At 40.0% G+C, this 25166-nt stretch overlaps 2 protein-coding genes across 2 annotated transcripts in view; both read left to right on the forward strand.

Moving 5' to 3' along the window:
- The first annotated feature begins 6213 nt into the window (after positions 1-6213).
- On the forward strand, positions 6214-17152 carry LOC132678162 (uncharacterized). Its single transcript, XM_081791536.1, is given in 11 exon segments — positions 6214-6376; positions 7009-7097; positions 7739-7865; positions 9775-9876; positions 9879-9980; positions 9983-10045; positions 10048-10202; positions 10204-10454; positions 10456-10642; positions 10644-10737; positions 10740-17152. Coding segments are annotated over 11 exon segments (1656 nt in total). The 3' UTR covers positions 11063-17152.
- Positions 7753-25166, forward strand: part of ZNF177 (zinc finger protein 177) — a 31694-nt gene continuing 14280 nt past the window's right edge. Inside the window, 1 exon segment of the mRNA XM_078443454.2 lies at positions 7753-7865. The gene's annotated coding sequence lies outside the window, so the exon portion shown is untranslated.

The raw sequence follows: 25166 nt of genomic DNA on the forward strand, positions 1-25166 counted from the left end.
AAACGCCTTGAGTGAGTGAATTCGCGTTAAGTTAGAAAACTCCGCGCGGCAGAGCCTTGCAAATGCCCGAAGCTTCGACTGTAGCAGTTAGAGAGCAAAGACGCGGCGGGCCGGTGGCCGTTAGCTGGAATTGAATTCACCCTAAGTAGGGTGAAGTTTTGACAGGTAGGTTTTTCTTTCGGGTGTCCGTGTAGAAATTCTTCCTTAAAATCTGCAGCGCCACTATAACGAACATCCGTGGAACCTTCATCCACGCTCGCTAATTGTTAAGATTTTGTCTCTAGTCCTGTGTATTCTTAACGATGAGCCACTTAATGGTAAATTGCAGACATTCGCTTCACCTTTTAATCGTAAGCATGCATCCTCTGAGAATCAGGACAGTCTTCTAACATCAAAACTCCCCTGTCCGTCCAAGAAAGTAGACTTTCTCCAGTTTTCCGAAAGTATCCATTACAGTTGTCGGGGTTTTTGGAGCTAGAACCCGAACAAGATTGCAAAATGCACATTGCATTTTGCTTTAGCTCTCTCGTCCCTAAAACTGTTGCCTGCATTTAAAACTGAAATTAATTTTGGTTCTTGAAGGCTCCAGGAAAGTTATATCGTGAAATGTTGGCATTCAGATACGATGTTGTTCTCTTACGGTTTTATTTAATTATCTAATTAACTTGACTGTTCCTTGTAAAGTGGTCGTTGGGTCTAGAGCCGTACTGTCTCATAGAAATATAACGTGAGGTACAGATGTAATTTTTTATAATTCTTAATAGCCAAGTGAAAACTTTAAATGTACCTGGGAAATCATTTCTAATATGTTTTATTTAACCCAATTTATCCAGCTGTCAGTTTCAAATTAGTGGAATTAATGACAAATGCAGCTAATAGGGAATTCTTAATGAGAAATTTTATGTTTCTTTTGTAATAAGTTGCTGGAATCTGGCGTGTGTGCGGATCTCCGTGTGGATGCTGAATTTTCATTGGGAATTCTTGATGTTTTTAGCTTTTACTGTTTTACTGTTGAAAAAGGTCTCCAAACTGAGATTGTTGGAACATACTGAAAAGTGTTTTTTTTTTTTTAAGTAACTGAATCAATTTTATTTCTAAAATCTAATTAATTAAAAGTAAATAAAGTTGAGAATGTAGCTTCTCAGTCACACTAGCCACCTTACATGTTCATGGTAGCCACAGAGAACCCCCCCAGTGGCTCCTGGGTTAGACGGCAAGTTTAGACACTGGAATGTTTCTGTGTACTTTGTATTGTATTCCATTCAGGAAGCACGTCCCATTATGAGGGATGAGAAGCATTTAGTCAAGGTGCCCTTCTGGCTCATATAGGCACACTTTTTTTTTTTTTTTTTTTTTTTTTTTTTTTTGGTAATCCTTGGGTAATACTTGGCAACAGGGATATTCTGTTCCCCAACAGCCTTTCATCTAAGGGTTTCAACATCACTTGTCAATCTTTGCCTGAACCTATTTTTACATGGTGGGCGTGGGGGGGGGGGTGGTTACAAAGTGATGTTTTTGCTAATTGTGTCAATCCTTCTCCATTCTTTAGCTGAGCAGCTTTCCTTCCCCACTTCCCCTGCCCTCTATACTTTTTTTTTCTTTTTGGAGTATCACAACATATTCTTGGGCTTTTCTTTCATTCACTATTTTATAATCAATTCCTGTCATTTATTTTGATGCTCCAGCTGTCCCACATTTGCCTTTTGAATCAGTGTCCCTTCAACGTGAATCCTATTAGTCTTTAAACACAACCCTATTAGTCTTTAAGTGTAAAACAAAGCCTCAGTTCACTTTGTACTTTCTTGTTACAAACCTGTAACCAATGATTTCTCCAAAAAGCCTGGTTCCTTTTAGACACCAAGGTTGGTGTGATACATGGGCTTGGTGCTACTTGGGTATAATCATGCCTAGGCCTTTCAGTGGATATCTAAAACGCATGTTTCCTTACTTGTAAGTTCGTACTCATATTCCCAGTAAAAATTTAATATGGGATTTTTTTTGTTTGCTTTCTCTTATTTTATACTCGTACCTCTTTTCTGTTACAATAAACACTAGCATTAATATATTGTTTTATGCTACAGTATGTGTATAGTGGTTTCAAAAAGTGTAATACCAATGTTACTATCAACTGTAGACTTAGTAAACTATTAAATTTATTTGCGTTTCTTTTTGTCCTTATAGTTTATATTAAGGATATAAAGTTCAGAGTACTCTGCTCAAATATTTGCATGTACTCTGAGTCTTTTCTCTGCATGGTTAGGTGATCAATTTGATACACTTCAGAGGTAGAGGCAAATTGCAGCTGAGAGGCTATTTAAATAGGCACTGAACAGCAGAAACATGTTAGCCCACTCTGTAAGAGCAAAATATTTACTGGTTGTTGATTGGATGGAGCCAGGATTTTTGATAATATTGAATGTTGGGTACAGGGGCCCTGATTGGATGGAACCACAGTGTTACAGTTCTCGTAATACATCATAAGGCACCTTTTATTTTCTCCAGGTTTAAGAAGAGGCAAAATTGGGCTGTCAAATGGAAAAGTTGTTGCAGATAATCACCCCTTTATTAATTAGGTTTTATATCATGAGTTTCCCCCCTTGAAGACCCTCTTTTAAATTACATTGGTCCTATTAACTATTTTACCTGGGGGTCCATGGGATTACATTTTAATAAGCCAATCCATGACTGCTAAAGATTGAATTTTAATTTATCATTCATTATGTTAGAGCATCTGTCTAATATGGAATGTTTTTAGGGCACTGGGTATTATGACTAGGGGAGATTTAGGCAAGGTGTTCAAGAAAAAAATATTCAGTGACATTTGTTAAGGATGTAAGGCAAACTTTTCTTAGGAGCCTTGAGATAGGTGTAGGAATCACTGCAATGGGAATTTACAGCGTGGGTGAGAGCTCGGGCTCTACTCCGACTGAGTACCGCATAAGTGGAAATCTATAGCCAGGTTAATGAATAGAAAATTACTAAGAGGAAACATCTGAGGTAAGGGGGATTCTGGCTAAAATGACCTAACAGGGTTCTTACTGAAGACAGATCAGCGGGTGCCTGGGTGGCTCAGTCAGTTAAGTATCTGACCCTTGATTTTGGCTCAGGTCAAACCTCACAGTTTCATGGGTTCAAGCCCTGCATCAGGCTCTGCGCTAGCAGCGTGGAACCTGCTTGAGATTCATTCTCTTCCCCCGCCCCCCTGCCAGTCCTCCACCCATGCTGTCTCTGTCTCAAAATAAATAAACTTAAAAGCAAAAGACAGGGGGACCTGGGTGAATCAGTTGGTTAAGCATCTGACTTCAGCTCAGGTCATGATCTCACCCCGGTCAGGCTGTGTGCTGACAGCTGGGAGCCTGGAGCCTGCTTCAGATTTTAACTGCCTCTCCCTGCCCTTCCTCTTGTGTGTGTGCGCGCCCGCACCTGCGCTGTCTGTGTGTCTGTCTGTCTCTCTCTGTCCTATAAATAAACATTAAAAATAAATAATAAATAAAAGAGTGATCAGACATCACCTGGGAAATGGTAGAGGATTAGGAACTTGATCAGATATTGAGGGTGATCATGTAATTAAACTGACTTAATTAGGGTTCTTGCTAAAACTAGATTTTACAAGGAAGTGCACAGATAGTCCTAGGACACTGAATGGCAAATGCTAGACACAAATTAATGCACACCATATGATTTGATATGAAGTTCAAAAACAGGCAGAATTACAGTTTTACAAGGCACAATAGTGCTTCCATTTGGAGAGGAGAAAGGAGTAATTTAGATGAGGCATATGAGTGCTTCGGGTCAAGAAATTCATGATAGTGTACTGTACACTTATAATTCTGAACTTGTTTGTATAATTCAAAATGTTTGAAAAAGGAACTCAACTATAATTTGTAAATGTTTGAAAGGACCAACAAAATGAACATAAAGCATAGGTAAAGAAGGAATAAAAAAGGCAAAATTTAATGGAAAAAAAAAGGTGAGGTTTTTTCAAAAAATTAATACATAAATAAATAAACTTTGGGCAAAGTCTGATTTAGCACTCCACCTATTCCATCCATCTTATACCTGTAAGACCTAGGGGAGAGGGTCACATCTTTTATGTGAGGGGTTTCTAAGCTGATTGATTCCCCATTGAAGTAGAGCAGTATTTGAAATGTATTCTGAGTTTATTTTGTTTGTTTGAATTATGCTAGTGCTTTAGATCAAAAGTTGAATCTCACTTTTTAGGCAAGTCAGATGTTAGTTTTCAAGAGTTTTCTGAAAAATGATTGTTTTCCTGTTCTGTCTTTATCTTTCCCAGAGCTAGTCCTAAGTTTGATAAGAAAAATCCTTGGGTGTATGTGTATGTGTTGGGGGAGGCAGAGGATAATATTCCTGATCTGTTCATATTTTTTCCCTAGCACTTATCACCAGCTGATAGAATACAAATTTATGTGTTTATTATCTGCTTGGCCCTTGGAAAGTGATAAAAAAATCTAAGGTATGGGGCATTTTCTGTTCACTGCTCTCTCCTCATTGTCTACTGTGTTACGTTGCAAAGAGAAGGACCTTCAAGATACTTGCATAATGAATGAAGGCATAGGCTGATGTAAGGATTTGAAGGCAACTGGGGCTAGGTGGTTTTGCCAGCTGGATGAGCTCAAAGATGTCTGAATTAAATAAACCATTTGTGCTGGGGATCCTCAAGAACACCCTTATGCTCTGCAGTGCAGTAGGATGCACAAGACTCCTGCTGTTAAACGCGTTATGGTTTATTACAACCAAAGGATACAGATTAGAATCAGCAAAGGGATAAGTAAGACACACAGGATTAATTCCAGGACAAACCAGGCACAAGCATCCAGGTGTCTTTTCCCAGTGCAGTCAAATGGGCATTGCTTAATATTCCTAGTAATAATAAATTACCGAGGAAGCTCACCTGATACAGTAGGCTGTTCAGTTGGGCTGTGGTAACAAAAATATAGATTGGGTGGCTTGTCAACAACAGAAATTTCTCACAGTTCTGAAGGCTGGGAAAACTCAAGATCAAGATGCCCGCAGATTTGGTGTCAGGTTAGGACCTACTTACTGATTAATGAAGGCAGTCTTCTCACTGTCATCACATGGCAGAAGGGGCAAGGTAGCTCTTTGGGGTCTCTCACAAAGGCACGAATCCTGTAATTACCTCTCAGAGTCTTCACCTCCACAAACTGTCACACTGGGGATTAGGTTTCAATATATGAAGATGCAGGGAGGTGCAAACATTCAATCTATAGCACCTGAGCTCTGGTGTCCTAAGGTTTTATCGTGGGTCAGTCCTGTAGGCCTACACCACCTGCGTGACTGACTTCAGCCACTTAGGCTCCAGCGCCCAAAGCCTCAGGCGTATAAAAACATGTTTAACCAGGGCGCCTGGGTGGCGCAGTCGGTTAAGCGTCTGACTTCAGCCAGGTCACGATCTCGCGGTCCGTGAGTTCGAGCCCCGCGTCAGGCTCTGGGCTGATGGCTCGGAGCCTGGAGCCTGTTTCCGATTCTGTGTCTCCCTCTCTCTCTGCCCCTCCCCCGTTCATGCTCTGTCTCTCTCTGTCCCAAAAATAAATAAAAAACGTTGAAAAAAAAAAATTAAAAAAAAAAAAAAACAAAACATGTTTAACCATAAATCACGTTGTTAGCATAAACTACCTGGTCAGACTGGTATTGTGTGACCCAAGGCCTCAGGCATACAAAAACATTCTTACCAGGCAGGGTAGTCCATGGACGTCTCCCACAAGCCCAGCCTAGAGTAGGTCTGAAGACAGGCCTTTCTCAGGAAAGTGCAGGATTTGAGCAACCCAGACCTGGGTTAATCATTTCTTGCACATCACCTTATCACGGTCATCCAGGTATGTTAGAGAGTAACAATAACCTCAGGAGTTCAGGCTTTTGAGGTAGAGTAACCTGTATTCAGACTCTGGCTCTTCCTAATTGGTGATCTTGGGTCAGTGACTACTCCTGTCTCAACATAGGTTGTCTCAGCTGTTAAATGACAGTAATAGTAACTATGTCGATAATCCTTTGGGCTACCACTGCTTGTGGCACATAATAGGTACTCCGTAAATGGCGATTGTTATGTATATTCCTGTAGTATACTACTCTACAGTTTCTAACGGCTTTTGTGTAATACAGTTTTATCTTTTGCAGAGAGCTGACTAATGAATAATGCTTCATGATAGCTGAGTGATGCCTGTTGCTTAAAGATTGATGGTACATGGCGAGAATCCACTGGTACTTAATCAAGAGGAATTGAGATTGACATCTCCACTAAATTCAGACACCATCTTGAGGGACTTTGGGAACGAGAAGTGTTCAGTCAGATTTTACTGTCATACCCACAGGATGCCAGCCATTGATCTTTTCTCCTGTGGTAAGTCCTTGTTGATGCTCCTGTCAGAGACTGCTTTAAACTGGCCTGTGAACGGCCTGTCTTGTCAAGGTCTAAGCAGTCCTGTTTCTGTGCTAAGAGAGGGCTTAAGTAGATAAGAACGTCCTGATATCTGAATCCTTAGATTTGGGAAGGAGGGATAAGGATGTGGGAGATGTTCTGCTTAATCAACATGAGATTCTTTTTTTACGTGAGATTCATTATTGTTGGCCAAAGAAAACAACAACTTTGGGGCACCTGGGTGGTCCAACTTCAGCTCAGGTCATAATCTCACGGTTCATGAGTTGAAGCCCCACGTTGGGATTCTCTCTCTCTTCCTCTCTCTTCCTCTCTCTGCCCCTGCCCCACATCTGCTCTCTGTCTCTGTCTCTCTCTCTCTCAAAATAAATAAATAAACTTAGAAAAGAAAACAACATCTTTACCTATCTAAACTTTAAATTTCATTGTCTATAAAATGGGAATATTAAACTCTTCCTCCCAAAGCCCAAACCCTCCTTCTGGTTTCAGATGAGGCAGGCTGCTTAGCATGTGTGTCAACTCTGGAGTGGCTTCTAGGCTTGTGAGTAGAAACTTTGGGTAGCCTGGGTTCTCAGGTTTTATTTCTTCTTCCTAAGGTCATCTTTGTCAAGATTTTTTCTGTCTTCATGAGGAGAAATCAGAAGGAGAAAGGACAGTGACTAGGTGTCTGACAAATTATTCTCAGGTAAGTAGGAAGTTTATTCTTTTATAAAAGTACATGTTCTTCCTGCCAGATAGACATGTTTTTTTCCTAATAAAACACAGAGTTTCTTTGTGCATATAAGGCCTGCATACCCAGCTAAATTTCCTCAGGTTTCAGGATATTTTATGTGGTTGACAGATGACATAAGGAGATGATACTATTGCAATATCTACTAATTCAGTCCAACTCTCATTCATGTTGATTGTGTGCTCTTGTCTTGCTTTGATACTCTGTGAGGGAGTGGACATGTGTCTTTCAGAATTTGTGCTGTCCCTGGAGGAATGATTCATTCATTGCCAGCATTTATTGTGTCTGTAGTGTACTCAGACCATGGTAAGTCCTGTCATTAGAGAAAAATAAGATTAGAAAAGAGTACAATGTAGCTGTGGTGAGATACCTGCAGTCAGGTGAATGAGGTGCTCTTAAAGCTACATGACTGGATGAGCTCACCAGTGAATATATCCAGGTAGAGAGGAGAATGGGCATGAGGACCATCAAGCCCTGGAAGAGATGATGGGAGGACATGGAAACCTGTCTAAGCTTTGGGTCTCCCATTCTCTTTCTCCAGTGAACATTGGTTTAGATGGCAATTGCTTGATGCCAGAATGTTTGTGATGGTTTAGGATCTGGTGATCCTTGAGGATGTGGCTGTGGAATTCATCCAGGAGGAGTGGACTTTGCTGGATCCAACTCAGAGAAACCTGTACAGAGATGTGATGCTGGAGAACCACAAGAATCTGGTTGCAGTAGGTAAGGCTGGTACCATTTCTTCATTTAGCTTTTTCTGGAAGAAATCTTTCCTTTTTTTTTTTTTTTATTTAAAGGTAGGCTCCATGCCCATTGTGGGGCTTAAACTCAAGACCCTGCGATCAAGAGTCGCATGCTCTACTGACTAAGCCAGCCAGGCGCCCTTGCTAAACTGTGTCCTAGTGTCTGTGCCGACTACTGGCAATGCAGTGGTAAAAAGAGCAGATGTTGTTTCTGCTCTCACTGACCTTACCTTGAAGTGACTTCCTCTTGAAAACGAAGATCTGTTCATTGTACTAGCCTTATTGTCTGTATGGATTGAAAGGCTTAGGACTTATATACAAGTTTGAGCCTGGGTTTTAGGGGAAAGATCGGCACCTCTTTTGGTGAGCAATGAGGAAGTGTGTGCTTGTATTTTAGTTTCATTTGAAAGTTTATTGGTTTGAAAAAAAAAAAAAGTTTATTGGTTTGATAAAGTTGGCACAAACATTTTGTTTCTCAACTTCTACCTGACCGTATCTGGTGTCCCTGCAGAGCAGAATCTTGGTCCTGGTTTGTGGAACTATTTGTCATCCCTTGCATGTTCTTCTTACATCAAGTGTCTTCCTCTGAGAGCCAGGTGCTAGCTATGCAGACCTGTTCTGATCTTTCAGGTGGAACAAGAAGGAAAGCTGAGGATAGTGGGAGAAGTTCTGCAAAGTAAGGGAAAAGGGAGATGTGATTCTTTATGAAAAACAACAGGAATCCATGAGAGCTGCAGTCCATTTGGAAATGTTAAACAGGAAGCTTTTGAAGATGGATTTTTCCTGAGAATGCTGGTGCCTTTGGTTTCTGAGGTTCCTTGGGTCCTTCAAACTTCTCTTTAACTTTTCATCTACTTTCTGAAACTTCCTTTTGACCTGACAGTAAGATCTATTTCTTCTTTAAATTCTGCATTTAGTTCTTCATTCATTTTCTTTCAGCTTTGTTTTCCTGGTTATGTTTTTCTCTGTTCACCATCAGTCTCCACATGTATAGAATCATTTCTTAGAGAATCACTTACCAATTTGACCAGCACCCTTTTTCAATGCCAAACTCTTAATATAGTCAGACTTTTCAATCTCTGTATGTTCATGTCTTTTTTATTTTGTAATCTATATTAAGTCAGTCTTTGAAAGTAAATAGGCATTGGTCTTTATTTTTAACTTCTTTCCATCATTTATTCCTCCAAGACCTTAATTTTTTTTTAATCTTATTTCAGATTGGGAGATTTGTCTTAATACCAAATGGTCAGCACCTCAGCAGAATATTTTGCAGGGGAAAACACCCAATGGGTAGAAATGGTGAGATTCACAGTGTGTAATTCCTTGCCTTCCACAACAGTGGAAGTTTGGAAATTCCATAAGATAGAAAAGCAGCACAAAACCATAACAGACACTTGGGGCTAGTGTTATTCATCCTAAATGAAACCGTTTCTCATAGAGTCTCTGAGCATTATGAATTTGACAAGTACTTTAAACACTCCCCAAAATACATTCACACATTGTTAGCTCAATATTTCATATATAGAATTCAGATAAAGTTTTTGAAAAGTAATTTCATCTTGATCAATTATCAGCTAAATGCTATAAGAATCCCTGTGAAAGTAAAGACTACAAAAGGAAAAAAAAAGACTGCAAAAGAACTGTTTAGCAGAATGGTCTCTTCATTCTGCTTGAAAGCACTCAGGTCTGGAACAATGCATTACATACAGTGAAAATGGAAGAGAAAACAAAAAACTTTAGTCATACTGATTGGTTTCCTCTATAGTATAACAATTCAAGGCAGAGGGGAGGATCTCTGAATGTAATAAAGCTGGAAAACTTTTATAAGACCTCACCAATCTGTTCATCAACAGGAGAGAAACACATCTCACCAATCTGTTCATCAACAGGAGAGAAACACATTGGAGAGGAATTGTTTAACCATTGGGAAGAAACCTTGAGTGAACACTGCTGCTTTAAGACTTACAAGAGAGCTCACAATAGAAAGAAAACTTGTGTGATCAGTGTGTAAAAGCCTTTACAAAGAACTCTGCCTTTAATCCATACAACAAAACTGATAATGGAGAGAACCCTCCTAACTGTAATCAGTGTGAAACACCTTAAGCTAAAATGCACATCTGGTTCACAGGAAACCTTGTACTCCAAAGAAACCTTATAAATGCGCTGTCAGAAAGGAATTCCTTCTTCCTCACACCTTAGAGAATGTGTAAGAATTCATAGTGGAGAGAGGCCATATGCCTTTAAGAAATGTGGGAAAGCTATTTATCATTCTACAAGCCTTTTTGTACATGTGCAGATTCGCAATAGAAAAAAGGTCCTATAAATCTAAAGAATGTCGGAAAACCTTTAGTTGATCTTCATATCTTATTCAACATTTAAGAACTCAAAATGAATTAATGCCTGTGGAATGTAAGAAATTTGAGAAAGCTTTTTCTTGTTCCCTAGGTCTTGCTAAACGTGTACAATTTTATACTAGAGAGTAACATTATGTTTGCAAAGAGTGTAGTAAAGAGTTTACTTGTTTATCAAAACTGAATACTCACATGCGAATTCACACTGGAGAAAAACCACAAGTGTAGTAAATGTGAGAAAACCTTCACTGATTCTTCAGGTCTTAAAAAACACAGAGGAACTTACACTGGAGAGAAGCCTTATCAATGTGAGGAATGTGCAGAAGTTTTTCTTAGGTCATCACACCTTACTGTACATATAAGAACTCACACTGGTGAGAAGCCTTATCAATGTAAGGAATGTGGGAAAGAAAGCCTTTAGTAACTCATCTTGCTTTGAAAATCCCATGCAAACTCACCCTGAAATGAAACCCTAAGATTGTAAGCAGTGTGGGAAAGCCTTTAAATTCACAGTGTAGAAAGACATTTTGAACGTGAGGAATGTGGGAAATCATTTAGATATTCCTCATACGTTAGTCAACGTGAAAGAACACATACTGGAGAGAAGCCATATGAATGTAAAAAATGTGGGAGAGCCTTCACTATTTCATCAGGCCTTACAGTACATGTGAGAACTCACACTGGTGAATGACCTTTTGAATGTAAGGAATGTGGGAAAGCCTTTACTCAACCCACATATCTTATTTGACATTTAAGAACTCACAGTGGGGAAAAGCCATATATAGATGAGGAATGTTTAGTACTTCATGCCTTACTAAACGCATAAGAATTCACACTTGAGAGAAGCTTATGCTTGCAGAGAATGTGGGAAAGCCTTAAATACTTTCTCTTTTTAACTTGTACTAATTCATTATAAAGGTAACCTTATTATGAGGTATATAGGAAGCCTTTAGCTCTGTTTTGTATTTTACTGTTCAGCTATGATTTCACAGTTGTGAAAAATCTTATAAATGTAAGAAGGGTAGGGGGGTTTTTTTTGTGTTTTTTTTTGTTTTGTTTTTTTAGTTTTATCCTTCATTTGGGGGAAATATGAAAGCACACATTTGGTTTGAAAATGTGTGCACACATTTGAAAGCACACATAGGATTTGAAGAGATCCTATGACTGAAAGAGATACAGGAATGTCTTTGATCTTTGTTATTAGGAGACAACTCACACTGGACAGGAATGGTAAATTATAAATGTAGGGAATGTGGAAAAAGGCTTTGTTAATTTTATTTTACATGTAGTAAGTCATGTTAGATTATGAATGTAAAAGCAATACTTTCAGTAAATAACTTACATATATTTTTATAAAAATTGAAATCCTAAAAGGGTTTTTAAAATGAAAAGCCTTTGCTACAAAGGGTTTTTAAACAAAATCTAAAAGTATAAAAGTTTTGGTATAGAGTACAAATTTTCACTTACTGCATATAAGAAAATTGATACTTGAAAACCAAGGAAAGCATTTTTATTTAAATGAGTTGCCTTTCTATGTGTATGTCTTTTTCAAAGTAGACCCACAGTTTTAAAGACTAATGATGTTGAACATCTTTTCATGTACTTATCATCCATTTATTGTTGATCAAGTGTATGTTCAATATCTTTTTTCTTGTTAGAGTCTTTGGTTATTAAGTTTGGTTTTCTTAACAGGTTTATTGAGGTATAATTGCCATGCAACAGATTGCACATATTTTAAGTGTACAGTTTAAGTTTTAATGCATGCACATATCCATGAAACCATCAGTTGTTTTCCTGTACACTAACAATGAACAAATAGAATTTGAAATTGCAAACACAATACTGTTTACACAACAAAATATGTACTAGATCTCTCTAGATCTAGAGGAATACCGCAAAATTCTGATGAACAAAATCAAAGAACTGAATGAATGGAGAGACATTTAATGTTCATGGATATACTCAGTAATTGTCAAGGTGTTTGTTCTTCCCAATCTCACTGATGGGTTCAATCCAGACAAAATTCCAGCAACTTATTTTGTGGGTATTGACAAGCTGATTCTGATGTTTATATGAAGAAGCAAAAGACCCAGAATAGCTAAAACAGCATTGAAAGAGAAGAACAAAGTTGGAGGACTGAAACTGCCTGCCTTCAAGACTTACTATAAACCTTGGGGCAGCTGGCTGCCTCAGTAAGAAGAATGTGATCTTGGGGTCGTGAGTTTGAGCCCCACGTTGGGTGTAGAGATTACCTAAGATTAAAAAGCTAGATTTACTATAAAGCTACATTAATTAAAACAGTGTGGTATTGATAAAAGAATAGATCAATGGAACAGAACAGAGAGCTCAGATAGGCCACATAAATAGTCAACTGATCTCTGACAGAGGAGCAAAGGCAGTGGAATGGAGTAAAGATAATTCTTTCCAACATATGGTGCTGGAACAACCAGAAATCCACATGCAAAACCAGGAATCTTTACAGTCTATATTTATAAAGATTAATTCAAGATGCATTATAGACCTAAGTAGAAAACACAAAACTATGAACTCCTAGAAGATAACATAGGAGAAAACCTGGATGTCCTTGGGTGTGGCAGTCCTTTTTAAATATAACACCAAGATAAATAAATAAATAAATAAAACACCAAAGGCATGATCCATAAAAAGAAATAATTGATAAACTGGACTTTATTAAAATTTAATATGCTCTGTGAAAGACATTGTCAAGCAAGTGAGAAGATGCACAGGTTGGGAGAAAATATTTGCAAAAGACGTATTTGGGTAAAGGACTGTTATCCAAAGTGTACAAAGAATATTAAAACAACAGTGAGAAAATAGCCTATTAATAATTGGTCAAAGATCTTAACAGACACTTCTCCACAGAACATGTACAGATGGCAAATGAGCATTTATGAAAAGAGGCTCCACACCATATGTCACCAGAAAAATACAAGTTAAAAGGAGATCCCACTACACATCTATAAGAATGGCCAAAATCTGGAACACTAACAGCGACAAATGCTTTGCTGGTGGGAATACAAAATCATACAGCCAGTTTGGAACAGTTTGGTGGTTTCTTATAAAACTAAATATACTCTTACCAAATGATCCAGTATCTAGGGTCCTTGGTATTTCCCCAGAGAAGTTGAAAACTTCTGTCCGTTCAGAAACCAGCACATGCATGGTGTTGGGTTTTTTTTTTTGTTTTGTTTGGTCATGGATGTTTATAGCAGTTCTATTCCTAATTGCCAGAACTTCAGTAGGCAAATGAATATCTTCAGTAGGTAAATAAACAAACTGGTGCATCCAGACAATGGAATATCCAGCATTTGAAAGGAATGAACTATCAGGATTTGGAAAGACCTGGACGCACCTTTCATACACGTTACTAAATGAAAGAAGCCAATCTGGAAAGGTTATATCCTTTATCATTCTAACTCTATGACATCCTGGAAAAGGCAAACTTGGAGATCAGTGGTTGTCAAGAGTGGAGGGAGGTGGCTGGGGGTATGAATGGGCAAAGCACCTGGGATTTTGAAGGCAGTGAAAATACCTTGTATGATGCTATAGTGGTGAATATGTCATTCTATATTTGTTGAAACCATAGAATGCACACCAAAAGTAAACCCCAGGGGACTGTGCCTGATTATGACATGTCAATGTTGGCTCATCAGTTGTAACAAATTAACCACTCAGGTATGAGATGTTAGTAATGGTAGAGGTTATGCATGTGTGGGGGCAGGGGTATATGGGAAATCTGCGTACCTTGCCCAATTTAACTGAACCTAAAACTTGTTTAAAAAAAAAAAGTCTTGAAGTGAATAGAGATCTTGAACCCCCAAACTGTGGGCAGGGAGCAAGATGAAATAGGTCTCTAAAACTACTCAGTTAAAGATATGGTCCTACAGGAAAGCAAGTATGATTCAGGTAGCAGAACTCTGCAAAGAATCATTGCTGTGGCTCAGTAGTGCCCCTTAAGGAAAAGGCAAGATGTTCCTGTTTGACTTTCAGAATTGCTATGGACCATTGGCTGCAGTGGGTCTTCCATTCTTCCCACCCACCTACCCCCTTTCTTTCTATGATAAGCAGCCAGCATTTTATTATTTTTTTAAGTTTATTTAGTATTTTTTTCAGTCTTCTCTTCACCCAGTGGGGCTCCCAACTCCCGACCCCAAGATCAAGAGTCATGTGCTCTTCCAACTGAGTTAGCCAGGTGCCTCCCACCCATTTCTTAATATGAATATCTCTTATTATCCTTTCCTTCTCTCACAATTATATGTTGAGTGTGTGGGAAGTAAATAACTTGTCTCTTTACTTCACAAATCTCCAAATTGAGAATAACATACTCAAGCCAAACCTTTTAAAATAGCCTTTTCCAGATTGGCCCTGACTTGGATGTTAAGATCCTGGACATAGAACTTGAGTCTGATACTATAGGCACAAGATTTTGGCATGGCTTTAATAGGCAATGACTATTGTATGTGTGGAGGTACATAAAAAATTTGTGGCAGATTGATGGTTTTAAAACATGGCCCCCAAATTCTTTGACATTGTTGCCTTCCCTTGACTTTTACCTAGAGGAGTACAGTATAAATGATGCCGTATAATTTCCGAGTCTAGGCCATAAGGGGCCATGCAATTCCCTCCTGGTTATCTTCATGTGTTCTCTTTTGGGATACTCCCAGTTAGTATTCTTTCCTTGGAAACAAGGAGTTATGCTGTAACGTGGAGGGGCTACATGGAGATGCTTCTCTCAGCAGTCCAGCTGCTCTCAGCCTTCTAGCCATTTCAAGGAAGGCACCAGATGCATGTATGAGTCCCCAGATGACTCCAGCCCTTGGCTTGAGCTGTGTGAGTCTTCCCAGGTAAGGAAGGCCCTGGTCATCGTAGGGCAGAGACAAGCCATTCATTCATTCCCACTGCATCTTGTCCAAATTCCTGACCTATGAACTGTGAAAGTAACAGAGTGGTGGTGGTTCCACACCAGCACTTTTCAAACTTTTTGACTTCAGGACTCCTTTACACTCTAAAATTGAGCATCTTTATTTTATGGGCATTGTATCTATGAGTATTTGACATATTAGAAAATAAGACATGTTTTAAATTTTTATAACTAATTTCACAGTGTACCTAACATTTATGAATAACTTTTTCAAAATGATAACAAATGTGAGAAGTGAGAGTCTCTTCTTGTCCAAACTTCAGTGAGGGTCCTGAACCTTCTCCTATGTCCATCTGTGCACTTCCTTGTAAAATCCAATTATAGCAAGAACCATGCTAACTCAGCAAGAGTTCCCCATTCTCCATTAACGAGCATTCTTGATACCTAGTTGGGTTCCTCATCCTCCACCGTCCTTCAGGTGATTTCTAATCACCCTGGCCTGTCTTCAGCAAAGATTCTGTTAGGTCAGTTCAGCCAGAATCCCCCTTATCCCTGATCTTTTCTCAATAATTTTCCACCCACTGACCTGTGTATCCTGTTCCTTGGCTGTAAGTTCCAACTTACCCATGCTGTATTCAGACTTAAGCCCAATCACTCCCCCTCCCCCTCACTGCAAAATCTTGTTGCAGTGGTCCCTATACCTGTCTCAATGGCGGAAAAAGTCCACTTTACCATCTTTAACAGGTGTCTTTAAGTATTTTTTCTTCCTTGCCAGATGAGTGACAACTTTTACAAAAAAATTTTATAAATCATTTTGCCTAGCTTAATGACAACTGGAGTCTCGTACCTGCTTCTGAATTAAATTTTTTCCCGTAAGTTGTTTCGGATGAAGTATATATAGAAAATTCGGTTTCAGTGAGATATAGAATTGGAAAAAAGAAGTATTTTCAGATAATTTTGGATATTTGATACTTCACCGAAACTCAACTAATGTAGTTTCTTAAAGATTAGTTGCACTGTGGAGTATGAAGTTCTGTCAGTGAATTCTTCCCATTCTGTTACATTCAAGTCCATTGATTTTTCTTGTATTTTGAATCGATATTTTACCCATGCACGACCTTGTGCCATCATGTGTTAGTCATATGGGAAATAGTTCACTACATTATGCATATTTTTCAAATGTTGGCCTATTTTATTATCCAGCATCAAGCATCATACACTAATACAATTATTGGTCATAGCAGAAAGGTTTGTCAATGTTAAGAAACAGCCAACATCATGGTCCCAGGTATATATTTTCTAAATTTTCTGTTGCCTCAAGGACATTTTTAAGGAAAATTGGATTTTTATTTCTCATGAATATGTGGCAATAAGGAATACAGTGTGGCACTTGCTGCTACTGTCTTGATTTCTGCTAAGGTGCCAGCACTTTTACCCACCATTGCTTTTATATCATCAATATAAATGTCAACATGATGAAAAGGTAAATAATAGAACTATTTTAACAATAGGCTTGGCCTCACAAACTGAAAGTGTCTGGGGTCCCTCAGCAGGCTGGCAACCACATTTTGAGAACCGCTATTATGTATGACCATGTTTGGAGTGGTTTGTTATACTGCAGAAATAACTATAACAGCCTTAACTCTCTTCTTCATTATTAGTCTCTTCAGTGGTCTAAACTATTAACTGGGAAAATCCAGGGTTCCAGTGTGCTTCAGAAATTGGCTTTCTTTTTGCCCAAGTAGAGTATGTGTGTTAAGGGCTCAGACTGGAGCCTGACTAGAGCTGGAGTGTGGGTCCTGTCCCTTGTTGCTTTTGAGCTGTGTGTTTGGGGTACTTCCTTAGCCTCTCCTAAGCCCCATTTCCATTTGTTAAATGAGATCATTAATACGTCAGATGCTTTTGTTGCTAAATGCCACAGAAACAGATTTCTAACAGTCTTGACTTAAAAGGGCTGGTGAGAGCTCACAGTTATTTTGCACTTACTGTATGCCCTGAAAGCTTTCCATGGATTGAGTCACTTCATCACAGCTCTCTGAGGGAGCCTCTGTTCTTTTTTTTTTTTTTTTTTTTTTTTTACCATTTAAATTTATTTTTTATTGAGTTTACATAAATTTTACATGCCATTGTTAAGGGTGAACACTAAACATTTTTTAAAGTACTTAATCCAGGTACAGGCCACTCTGGTTACTCTGGTTACAGATTCCTATAGATGATACATTTCTACTTATTTTAATACCAACTAATGTCTTCAATTAGCTTGATTTTGATACCTAAGAATTAGAGAACTGCAGACATGAATGGGGTTGTCTTCAAATTATTTTTGAAAAAACAAAAAAGAATATCCCACAAAGAAAAATCAGGAGTACTTAAGTCAGTGCACTGGAGAGAAACATCCAGGAGGCAGAAAGGAGGTCTATTCATGTAACACTCTCACTGTTGGGATAGACTCACCTGGCAATATATGTTCAGGTGTATTTCAGAATTTCTCCATAGAAATCCATAGTGACTTGCTTTGTAACCCTCATTCTCTCCCATGATGAATAAATATCTGTTGTGGTTATCCTGTCTCTGTTTCATCACTGTATCTTGGGTGTATTGGGTGACAGATCAATTATCTTCTTAAATCATAGGTCCCCAGGTCAAGAAATGATGCATCTAAACAATTCCATCTGTACTAATGTAGATCATAAGATTTTGGATTTTTAACTTGATGCCATGATTGGATGTCTCCTTAGATATTCTTGAGGTAAATTTTGGGGACCATGGGGCAGAGCATGATAAATTGGCTTCTCTCTGTATCTCATGACCCATGCCATTTGAATTTATATTTACATTAAGTGGTATCTGTTTTGCTCTGCAGATGAATCTGGGCTAAACTTATGGTTTGCTTTGACCAGTATGATGAGTCAGAAGTGATAGAATATCAATGAGTCATATAAGTCTAGGCCTTAAAGGAGGGAGCCTCTGTTCTTACTCTGTTTTATGTGATTTATATGACATGAAGTATCCTCTATCATTTCTGTTGGATTCTAGTTCAGTGTTTCACTTTAAACCATGCAGTTTTTAGAGCTAACAGGAACCCTAGTCACTGATTCCAGGCTTTGTGGCCTCATCCAGAATTAACAATAGCCAAATTGTGTTCCTCCAGGTTCTGTATTACAAGTGGACAGATTTTCAGAATTTTGTGTTCCTCTGGGCAGAGAACTCACAATTAGAACACAGGTATCTCCACACAGAAACCCATTGTTGATGTTGCAGCTGACCCAGAACTGCCAGCAGAACTGAATCTGCCCTTGCTTTCAAGATGTGGCCAACAACTGATTGTAAAGAATGTGAAACACGCATTTTGACGAAAGTGAATAGTTAGGACAGTAGACAGTCGTAGGCTGGGTCTTGACAGGAATGAAGACAAGCCCGTGGTTTTGCAGCTGTGAATGAATAATTTTTATGAGTTTTTTTAATAGTTTTAATAATTTTTATCTCCCTATTTTTACTCCTCCCATTTATTTCCCCTCTCTTATTGTGGAAATTACACAGCAAATTTCATCCATTTGATTTCACATCATGTACAGTCTTTTTGTTGTTTTTCTAAGTTTATTTATTTTGAGAGAGAGAGACAATGTGAGTGGGGGAGAGGCAGAGAGCAAGGAGGAGAGAATCCCAAGCAAGGCTCCCCTCTGTCAGCACAGAGCCCGATGTGGGTCTCCATCTCTATGAAACTGTGAGATCATGACCTGAGCCTAAACCAAGAGTCGGACCCTCAACCAACTGAGCCACCCACACGTCCCTATACAGTCTTGTTAGACATCAAATATTTCAGAATATGAGTATGACAATAATTAAGGACATGATTTTATTATTATTAAATAAGGACATTATTATTATTATTATTAAGCCACTTACTCACTAGATCCCAAGATAAACCTGAAAACTCCCCCCAGTGGTTGGTCGCAGAGATCTATTAAGTCAGAGTAAAATCATATCAGAACAAGACTGACCTTTTTGCTTCTTAGTAGTTGTTCAGATTTAGAGCCACAAAAACTCCAGGAGAAATAAAAGGGATGTATATTTTCTCCTTTGTTTTGCCACTAGTAACAGTACAAATGATTTAATTTCAGGTAATCCCAGTTCTATGTGTTGATTTTTCAGAAATCTCCAGAAAATGAAAAATTTGTTACTGTCATCAAGAGTACATCTGTCTACTATAAAAAAAACTTAGCATTTGACAAGGGAAGGTAGATAATTTTAAAGTATACATGAGCATTTAATGAAGCCAGAAGTTTTAGTTTTGGAATCCTGAAATCCCTCAGGTTTAGTTTCTGGAAATTTGTATTGAAATACGTCTCCGTTCTTACCCCATATGTGGTACAATGATCTTGGTATTAGTGGTGAGAGGGACTTCTTTTTTTTTTTTTAATGTTTGTTTATTTATTTGAGAGAGAGTGAGCAGAGGAGGGGCAGCACTGACAGCAGAGAGCCCAATGCAGGGCTCGAACCCAGGAACCGCAAGATCATGACCTGAGCCAAAGTTGGATGCTTAACCGACTGAGCCACTGAGGTATTTTTGTTTTTTAAACAAAAATTCTGGGGCGCCTGGGTGGCTCAGTTGAGCGTCCGACTTCAGTTCAGGACATGATCTCCCAGCTCGTGAGTTCGAGCCCCATGTCGGGCTCTGTGCTGACAGCTCGGAGCCTGGAGTCTGCTTCGGATTCTGTGTCTCCCTCTCTCTCTGCCCCTAACCCACTCGCATTCTGTCTCTCTCAAAAATAAATAAACGTTGAAAAAAAATTTTTTTAAGAAAATTCTAAAGTAGGAATTTTTTTTTTTTATCTGAAAATTTGGTCAGTAATAATGCACAGATTGGAAATGCAGAGGTTTCTAATCAAAGAAGAGTTACCCATTGAGATTGAGGGCTTGTTTTCAATTTGAGGTCTTATTTTTTTTGTTTTGTTTTGTTTTTTTTAAAGAGATCAAAGATTCTAGGCAAATGCATGGCAAAGTGTTCCTGGATTTGTAGGAGCCTATGGTGGCTTGGTATAAATGTAGTTATTCTAACATGACTTTTACAAATGCTTGCGAGGAAATCTCCAGCATTTCTACACTGCTTACCCCAAACCTAACTGGACTGTCAAAGCCCATAAGGTTCCCAGTAAGAGAAGCCTATGTCATTAGTTCTCAAATGAGATTCATACAAATGGGAAATTCATATCTGGTGCAGTAGTTTGATGCCAACCCCATTCATGTCCCCAGGTTCTGCTTGGCACTTTGAAGGCATCTTGTGTGGGTTCCCTCCACTTACCTTTAACATAAAAATCGGTGCAACACCCCACACCCACTCCCCTGCCCCAAATGTTTGTATCCATGGGAGGTGGGGTCAGCCCTTTGGTAGTCTTTTGAGTAGAAGAACATTGAGGTGAGGGTCCAGGATTGTTCACTGTAGCAGAAGGGAGCAGAGCAGGCAGTGAGAAGAGACATTCCACTGTCTGAACTGTCTGAATTTCTGGACCATTTGGTTCTCTGGAATTTCCTTCCTCCCCCCCCCCCCCACCCCCCCTCAGAAACAGTGAAATCAAGGAATCCGATTTCATTAGCTGTATGTTTATGAATAAACAGCCTGACCTCTGCATCTGCAGGTGCACCTTTGTCACGACCTCTAGAAATGAGAGGTCCTGGGTTTCCAGTGCAGTGCATAAACACAGATGGTCAGGATAGAGTTATTGGCCAAAGCTGTGTGTTGGCGGGGAGCTCATGAGGGCTAGGGCATTTTACTTCTGTCACAAAATATTCTTTGTCCACAGAACAAAGCCAAGAATCAGTGATCAGTAAATGTGTGTAAGCATCCTCATAGTTCACCTAACAGTACCGTGTCTTGCTGTGCTCATTATGTAGTGAAGAAAAGAACCTAGCCTCTTCAAAATCTTTTTTTTTTTTTTTTGGGGGGGGGGGTGGAATGTAGTTTGAAATTTTTCCATTTTTTAAAAGATTTAAAAGCTTTTGAAGTTTAAATAATCTCTATACCCACCAAGGTGCTTGACTTTACAACTTCGAGATTGAGTCACATGCTCCACTGACTGAGTCTGCCGGGCTCCAGAAAACTTCCCATTTTAAAAACATGGTTCTGATCTGTAAACTTAATATTAGTAATAGAGTCCCTGGCACTTAAAGGGCCTTCAGTTTACTGGCAGGTATTTTCTGGAGCTGGTCTGCCTGAGAAGCACAGCCCACCAGGAGGTATTGAGATTTCTTTTAACCACAGATCTCCACTTCTAGGTACCACCATTAAATAATATTAACAATGGTCCTCTTCATTATTCTTAAATCCTTCTGTGTCCAGGCAGATGTTTTATTCATGGGGGTGTCAAGAAAAGGCTCAACAAGGGGCTATGGAGGTTTTTATAAATCCTGAGTTTGGAGTGTCTAAATGTAGTAATAACCCCAAAGCACCTTAAAAATGTATCCTTTTCTCTACTACCAGATTGGGATTTTTTTACTTTTAAGTGTTTATTATTTTTGAAAGAGCACAAGCATGAGAGGGCCAGAAAGTGGGTGACAGAGGATCTGAAATGGGCCTGACTACAGTGAACCCTATGTGGGGTTTGAATTCATGAACCCCGAGATCATGACCTCAGCTGAAGATGCTCAACCAAGTGAGCCACCCAGTGCCCCAGGATTTTCACTTTTAGATCATAGTCTCGGATTATGCAGTGTAATGCCCAAAGTTCTAAAACCTCCCACAAAAGACCACCAGAGTCGTAAGTCAAAGCCAAGCGGCAAGGGTCGTTTATTGCAGGTTCGAACCTGGTCCTCTGCGCACTCGTCGCCGGTGACGCAAGAGGCCACGATTAGGGTTGGTATAGCGTTTTTATAGACAGAGACAAGTAGCACAGGGGAGGTTTTTTTTACTTGTGGCGGGAGGAAGAAAGGGGGAAGGGGGTAGGTGAGGAATGTGCTAAGCAAGCAGGTTTACAGAAGCGAGAAATGCCGGTTAGTTTGTATACAATCACTTATTTCATTACATATCAGACTACATTTAGGAAGTTTTACAGCCCATTCTACTACACAGCGGGTTACAGGAAAGGTCTCACAATGCTTGTAAAACAGACTTCTCAGCAATTGTATTTCTTATCAAAGATCCATAATAAGCAGAAAAGAGAACCTAGCTTTAAACTAAGGCAGGGCTGTCATTTGAATTCAAAGCTGTTCCTTTCAGCAGATTTAAATCAATCCTCAGTCCTCACGCCCCTGAGAAAATACCATTTCTTAGGGTTGTAAAGCACTGATTGAGACCCAAAGTTTACAGGGTTCTTTTAAGTCTAGTTTTAAGATACATGCTTTTAAATGTTTATTTTTGAGAATGGGGGGAGAGGCGGAGAGCTATGGAGACAGCTTGTTATGTATCCTGCACCTGAGAATAATGCTGTATTAGAAAGGGGTCATACACTGCCCAGGGCCTGACACTTCAGGAAGTGTTTCTGGTATATGCTGTGTGCACTCTGTTGTTGCATTTTGGCTGCTCTTTCCCATTGGTCTTCCTCTGCATAGCTCCTCCTTGCTTGGAGTGGGGAGTGTTTGGACCTTTACCTAGGTGTGCTTTGATTCTTTGTTAGAATAAGCTGGGGGGGGGGGGGAGAGGGGGGAGGCAGGGAGGGGAGGAAAGCCTGATCCCAACAAGAGAAAAGGAAAGGGAATAAAGAAAAACAAATAGAGAATCAAAAACCTGTAAGACTGATTCCAAAGAAAAAGGGGAGGGGGGAAGGGGAGAAAGGAAATGAAAATTCAAGCCTGATCCAAAAAAGAAAGAAAAGGAAATGAAACAAACAAGAAACCCTGAGCCTGATTCCAAAAGAAAAAAAAGAAGAAAGAAAAAAAGTAAGCCCAGGGGCTCCTGGATGGCTCAGTAGGTTGAGCGTCTGACTTTGGCTCAGGTCATGATCTCACACTCCGTGAGTTCGAGCCCTGCGTCGGGCTCGTGCTGACAGCTCAGCCTGGAGCCTGTTTAAGATTCTGTGTCTCTTTCTGTCTCTGATCCTCCCCTGTTCAAGCTTTGTCTCTCTCTGTCTCGATAAATAAATAAATAAACAAACAAACAAACGTACGTACGTTAAAAAGAATTCTGTGTGTCTCTCTCTGCCCCTCCCCCACTCACTCTGCCTGCCCCTCTCTCTCTCTCTCTCTCTCAAAAATAAACATTAAAAAAAAAAAAGAAAAAAAGTAAGCCTGGTCCTATTTCCACCAGAACTGCAGGTGTCATTTTGAAGCACTTGATTTTCAGTACACTTGGTGCATGCAGGGTGCTTGCCATGCTGGTCTGATGTAGGAGAGTCCCACTGCGTTGGCTCAGCGTCAGTCTTGGCCCAGTAAATAAGCAGTTGCCGGGCCCAGGGGGATGGAGTTTGGTGTAAGCAGGGCCCACCTCCACTGGGGGCCGCTTTGCTGCCCTCCGAAGTCCCACCCTGCTGGTGTTGGGGGTAAATGGCGCCACCCCAATCTCATCCCTGAACAGAGGATCTCACAGCCTCCGCTGTTCAGGCAGCCCTCACAGAATAGCAAGGGCAGTCAGCTTGCCCTGCGCCACAGCTCTCCTGCTTTTTTTCTTTGGCGTGACTGGCATTCAGAACTCGAAGTCTTAAAGGACCCAGCACCACACGGATCCACTCCCCTCTTCTGGTGTAGAACCTCTCCACGCTCTGCCTGAAGTCCTCTGTCCCTGAATAATAGTACCATGTCTGCTGCCTGCACAGTGCATAGAATCTGTGATGTAGCACCACTAAAATCAGCAAAGGTTAGGGGCATCTGGGTGGCTGAGTCGGTTGAGTGACTGACTTCAGCCTAGGTCATGATCTAGCCATTCCTGAGTTCAAGCCCCGCATCAGGCTCTGTGCTGACAGCTCAGAGCCTGCAGCCTGCTTTGGATTCTGTCTCCCTCTCTCTCTCCATCCCTCTCTCTCTCTCTCAAAAATAAATAAACATTTTAAAAATAATAAATAATAATTAAAATCAGCAAACGTTAAATTTCCTCAGGGTGTGCCCCTGTCCCCCGCAATGAAAGGCCTTTTGCTGCCGCCTGTGGGGTCTTTTGTCCTTGAGGATAAGCATGCTGAGTATGCCAGGAAAGGAAATGTTCTTTCCCAGTCTGCCCCCAAATCACTACCCTATGCTGTGCACTCCGGGGGGCCAGCTCCCTCTCCCTAGGAGCACGCACCCCAGCTCCACTCTGAAGAAAGTTGCACACTTCCAAAACCTCAGAATGTGAGCTCCAAACACTGTTTGCAAAAAAAAAAAAAACCAAAAACCTGTGACTGTCAGTACTTCTTGCTCCCCAGTCTGTGGTCCACAGAGGTTTTCCTCTTGTGCAAATGGATGCTGCACTCTCTTAGCCCCTCTCTCTTTCTCCATCTTGTCTCTCCAGGGAAAGGGTTCCCTCCCTCTCCACCGCACCAATTTTTCCTCTCCCCCAGTTCACTTCCATGCACCTCACACCTGCCATACTGTCTCCCCCAGCTGTGGAGATCCTTCTGCCAGTCTGCAGATTGATTTCCTGGGTGTTCCAACTGATCTGACCTGAATACAACTGTGATTGAGGGACAAGGAAAGCCCCGGATTCCCCTACTTCTCCACCATCTTAACTCTTCCCCCCATATTGTTTTTGAAGTATATATCACTTTGGTTTTTGTTCATCCCCCTCTCCTTTCTCCTTTTTATTTTCTTTTTAATTCCATTGACTTAGTGGAGATACTAAGTCATTTGTCCTTAAAATGTTCTCCATTATGTATTTGGCTGATACCGTGTCTTTGTGTTTAACTTGTTGATCCCTATATTTCCTGTTAAAAGTAGCTAGTCTAGAAGCTTGACTAGATTCAGGCTTGATGTCATAAATTTGCTCTTAAACTAACGGAGATGTTTTAACTGGATTTAGGATTCTAAGTTGATGGTTATTTTTTCTTGGCACAGTGAGGGTACTGTCCTGCTCTTGTGTGACATCCATTACTGCTGTTGGAACTGGGTCGTCGCTTGTTTTTCCTTTTTGGATGATCTTTGTTTTCCC

The sequence above is a fragment of the Panthera onca genome, chromosome A2 (genome assembly GCF_046562875.1).
Source record: "Panthera onca isolate mPanOnc1 chromosome A2, mPanOnc1 haplotype 2, whole genome shotgun sequence".
In the NCBI taxonomy this organism is placed as follows: domain Eukaryota; kingdom Metazoa; phylum Chordata; class Mammalia; order Carnivora; family Felidae; genus Panthera; species Panthera onca.